The 5,192-nt window shown below is 39.3% G+C and overlaps 1 protein-coding gene across 1 annotated transcript; it reads left to right on the forward strand.

The window, feature by feature from the left end:
- Positions 1-843: 843 nt before the first annotated feature.
- On the forward strand, positions 844-1,902 carry LOC107602774 (thymic stromal cotransporter homolog). Its single transcript, XM_016295350.1, has one exon. It carries the CDS (start codon positions 844-846, stop codon positions 1,900-1,902), a length of 1,059 nt encoding a protein of 352 aa, XP_016150836.1.
- The last annotated feature ends 3,290 nt before the right edge of the window (positions 1,903-5,192 follow it).

Below are 5,192 nucleotides of genomic sequence, written 5' to 3' on the forward strand. Positions count from 1 at the left end.
GGCCGCCTGGACCAAAAAATGGCTGGGCTGATTTTTTGTCCCAGTCCAGCCCTGGTGGGAGCGAGAGTGGGAGAAAGAGAGTGCTTTCCGTACATAATAAAATGTAACTTTGTGGCAAAAACATGGAAATAATTAGTAATTTTTATCCTGTTGTTTGCTATATTTATTTGCTTGGCCAATTTCATTGTGGGTTTTGGTTCTTTTACTGTTTTAGGCAGTAAGGACCATTGAAATAACTGAAATAATTTGGCGAAGTATGGACATGTAATGTGGTCGAGACCTGCCTGGAACTACGTTCGCTGAGAACGTTCGTCAACCAATCAGATTCAAGCATTCTACAGCCCCGTAGTCATTTGTAAATGTTATGGGTCTGGCTTCCGGTCTCATCCGCTTCCAGTTATTTTTAGCTGTACAAAACAGCTTGTTTTGCTGCTTGATATTGCAAATTGGTGTCTTACCATATTATTTTAATGTATTATCTTAATTATGAACACTGGTTTGTAGTGCAAACAGTTTTAACGTTTGCTGCATGTTGTTATTCTGATAATAATAAGAATGGTTATAAATAATTAGAAATAAACTGGAGTAATGGCTGCTGAAAATCCAGCTTTGCATCATAGGAATAAATTACATTTTAAATGGACTCAACTAGAAAACAATTCTTTTAACAATAGTACCATTTTACTGTATTTTTGCAACCAAGGTGAGCATAAGAGACTTCTTTCAAAAACAATAAAAAAAAATCGTAATAATTCCAGATATACACACACACATATTAATACGGCTTATCTTTTGCCTTAAAGGTTAAAAATCACAGCCTCAAGCTCCCAGTCTGCCAATCAAATGGGGGACATTCTGACTTTGGTGGAGCCGGTGGTTGTCATCAATAAACTGGGGACGTCCTTCTTTGAGATGGCCCTCACACAAACTGTGTACAACCAGTCACTGAAGGCAACAGCAGGAGACAGCGATCGGGCACAGGCGTTATCCTCACGCTTTCTTCTTATTCAGAGTGTGTTGTCTTCTGTGGCGGCCATGTTGTCCATTATACCACTGAGCCGTATGGCAGACCGTTATGGACCCAAAGTCTTCCTGGTGGCCTCTCAAATGGGTTCGGTTTTGGGCATGTTCATGCTTGTCATCTTCATGTACTGTGAGGTTCCTCTGGAGTTTCTGTACTTGGGTTCTTTGCTGCATGGTTTGAGCGGAGGCGGGCCAATGTTTTGGGCCGGGGTGGCTGCTCTGGCATCTCTCAGCTCAGAGCAGGGCAAACGCACTCTTAAACTCAACATCGTGGACTTCTGTTTTGGGATCGCAGGGGTCGTGGGAGGTCTTCTGTCTGGATATCTGTACCAGATGGGACCATCAATTCTCCTCCTGACTGCAATTCTGGTCAGCATTGTGGCATTACTGTACTCTGTATTTGCCCTCACTGACTCGAGACGTTCCCTGTCCGAGAGTGAGCCATTGCTGTCTGAATCTGAAAGTGGGAAAATGATGGATCGAGTCTCTATAGGCATGCTGATGACAACCATGATGTTGTTCATGCTAGGCATGGTCGGGGCGGAAAATGTGCTCCAGCTCTATGTGCTAAAGCCCCCTCTGAGCTGGGACTCAGTTTGGGCCGGATATGGCAGGGCCGCCACCAGTGCCATGTATCTCAGTAGCTTCTTAGGGGTCCTGAGTCTGTTCAGTGTGTTGGGAGACACAGCCCTCACTCTGCTGGGTATTGTGTCCAACTGTACTGGGATGGCAATCATGGCATTCGCTATAGAAAGCTGGGTCTACTTCCTGGGTGAGTTTGGTGTTGCCGTGGACTTGGCAGCACTTATCATTATTGCACTTTCACATAAGCACAACTCAAGAGAACGTCAACTTGCATGTTTTTTTCCGCAGATTTAGTCACAGCAAACAGCGCAAACAACTGCATGGAATAAAACATACTGGCTGACTGTATTACACTTTTATTTGAGCAGCATATCTCAATAGAGATCGTTGAATTCCAACGTACATGTTTGCTGGTGATTTCAGCTCATCTGCACTTTTTCTGTAATGAAGACATAGTGTATGTGCATGGCTGCCAGGTTATATGAAATGTTTTCACGATTAGAATGAACTGTTGAGTTTCCATCATTGATTCACATGTTCATCAATTTACCTCTTGTGAAGCTAGAAGTTGCACGTTTCGGAATAAACTAATTCAAAATGAAGTCATTTTAAATACAAACCGTCGCATCTGGCAAAAAAAAGTTTGACTAATGTTTTAGATCAGTGGTTCTCAATTCCAGGCTTCACGTACCACTGCTTTGCATATTTTGCATGTCTCTCTTTTTTAACACACCTGATTCAGATAACCAGTTTGTTAGAAGAGAACTGTGTTCTGATTGACAGGGTCCCTACACAGTGTTTATCGCTCCCTACTCCATGAGCACGGGAAATCCGTTGAAGTTTACTTCACTTCGGAACATTCATTCACGGATTTGCGCTGCGCTGCTGCCTGCAGCATCTTCATACAGAGAACTTACTAGAGAAGTGTAAAGTGCGTCATAATATACCTCTGTAAATAAATACTATTTAAATTCACGTCTCACACATTTTAATGCCCTTTGATTGGAACATATATGCTCCCTTATATATTCTGTGACGTCCACTTCACAGGGCACTTACAGTCGAATAGAACAAACGTCTGAAGTCATAAGAGATACATACAAAATGTGCAGAGCGGTGGTACGTAAGGACTGGAATTGAGAACCACTGTTTTAGATCATTACATTATTGTGTTTTAGTGAGTCATAAATATAATTTGACTAGTCAGAATTATCATTTAATATATCTGCAATTCTAATTTAATGAAACAATCTAATCTTTGTTTGTTCCTGAAGGACAAACAAAGTCCAAAGTCCTTTATTTTCAGCCGTTTCAGTATAATGTCACAATGGAGAAAAAGACAATCACAATTTCCATTTCATTTTAAGGTTTTTGTTTTTAAAGCACTTCATAGTCTTGCCCCAACTTACATTTCAGATCTTCTCCATTTCTATTCTCCTGTGAGAACGCTTAGATCGTCTTCTCAGAAGTTATTGATTGTCCCAAAATTTCGTTTAAAATCTAAAGAAAACAGAGCTTTTTCAGTTCTTGGTCCTACACTCCGGAACACTTTGCCTTTATCCATCAGATCACCCCCTACGTTAACTTCTTTTAAATCATCTCTTAAAACATATCTTTTTTCTCAGGCTTTTGCTTAACTTGAAAATACTTTTCCTTTTTTCTTTGTTTGGTGATGTTTCATTTATATTTATGTTTACAGTGGTGTACAGGACAAGCTTTATAAAGTTATTTGTGTTTACAAAAACGTTGCATCAATGTGAGTAAATGTAAATATGTAAAATACCAACTTTTATACAATATGTAAAAACATGTACATTTAACTATATAATGTATTTCCTTTATACCACTGTAATGGAACTATATAAATAACTTTGATAGGGTTTCTATAAACCGTGTTGATAGTTTTTATTTATTTCTTATTATTTCTAGGAAACTTGGCAGGTAGAAATCTTACAAAATATTGTCTTTGTAGATGAGACTCATGTCATCCTGTGCATAAACAAAATCAAACCAGTCTGATCCACATAAATGACAAACACATGTAACCTGTTGTACTTTAATTATTAATGATTTCCAATTCAGATTATTTACAAAACATAAAATTTTGGAAACAACTTTGGTTGTATTATTTAACTCTGAAAGTTTCCCAGTTAGGCTTATCTGATTGCTCGGCCTCTACTCTGGCCTATTATTTACCTGGTCAGGTCACATGATACATTTGGTTGGCTACCTTGGAGACAATGAGTCTCAGTTTCTGTTGCAGCCCCCCATCTATTATTTAGCTTTAAGCAGGTGTGGCACAGGGAAAAAGTAATTTCCTGAGTGTGAAAACAGGTAATTATTGATGATGATACCTGATTCCAGAGCTCTCCTTGTCCCATAGTCCTTCTGGACAAGACATTCAAGCTTGTAAACTCTTTAGCAGGCTTAAATTAAAACTGTTATTTTAGATCATATCAGACCATATCACCAAAATTTCTATAAAAGAAACAAGTATCCATTTTCTTGGATACAACATGGCTTCACCAAACCAAAACTATTTTGTCTGAACAGAGTGAAATGACCGTAAAGAGCCAGGTGGTCACAAGAGACTCCAGAGGCTTTGAGACATCAAGGAGATCATGGGGCCTTTGATGCCAGGGGCACTTAAATCTAACTGACAGCAATCCAACTAAATAAGTGTCTGAACAGGAGACGGTCTCTACATTGTGCAACAACAAATAGTACCAAAGGCCAGTTATTTTGTCTGAAAAGCACAAGATGAAGTGCATTGATTTTCAAGTATTTTATTTACATATACAAATATAAAAAAAACTTTTATGTTGTGGAAACTGCAATCAAGTCCCTAATCAGACGTAATGGATCTCTGCTACCACTGCATCCTGAAATATTCATGGAGCCGCCCTGATAGCACGTGTACATCAAGAAGAAGTCTGCAAGACATATATTTTCAGAGGGTTTGCTCATCTGCAATACGTCTATAGGACGTTTCCTATCAGATGTCAAATAGACGTTTAGAAGATGTCTTTGAGATGTTTATGATTTAGAATGCATGTAAAACTGACATCTTAGAGACGTCTATCAGATGTTTGGACACAGCAGATGCTTTCCAGATGAAGCAATCTTTAACAGACATCTTGCAGACGTATGTGTGCTATCTGGGCGGTTATATGAGCTTTCAGTTGGTTGTTGTTGTGTCTAAAATACATTGAGTACACCTTTAGAGACTATGAACTATAAAAAAGTGTGCTTTATTAGGTTAATAGTGATATATTAGATATCACACACTTATTTCATCAAGTAAAGTTACTGTTTCACTGACAAAATAACACGTTAATCCATGGTTTGAACAAAAAAACCCTGTTTCCTAAGTGACTAGTCCATTCTTCAAAGACGCAGAACAATACTAGGATGCGCAACACGCATTTTCTCCCTCCTCAACTGTAACCGCCCTTTGCTTTCAACTCGTTTCATCCAATCACAGTCCTCCTCGTGTATTACACGCCCACTGTTTTCCGGGATTGACCAATCAGCGAGCTCATCGCTGAGGCTCCGCTCATCGCGCTCCGCCATTTTGTGGCGCT

The sequence above is a fragment of the Sinocyclocheilus grahami genome, unplaced genomic scaffold (assembly GCF_001515645.1).
Source record: "Sinocyclocheilus grahami isolate Dianchi unplaced genomic scaffold, SAMN03320097.WGS_v1.1 scaffold335.1, whole genome shotgun sequence".
NCBI lineage: Eukaryota > Metazoa > Chordata > Actinopteri > Cypriniformes > Cyprinidae > Sinocyclocheilus > Sinocyclocheilus grahami.

What these genes read in the sequence shown, in the direction of transcription:
- LOC107602774 (XM_016295350.1), top strand. Translation starts at nt 844, where the DNA reads ATGGGGGACATTCTGACTTTGGTGGAGCCGGTGGTTGTCATCAATAAA.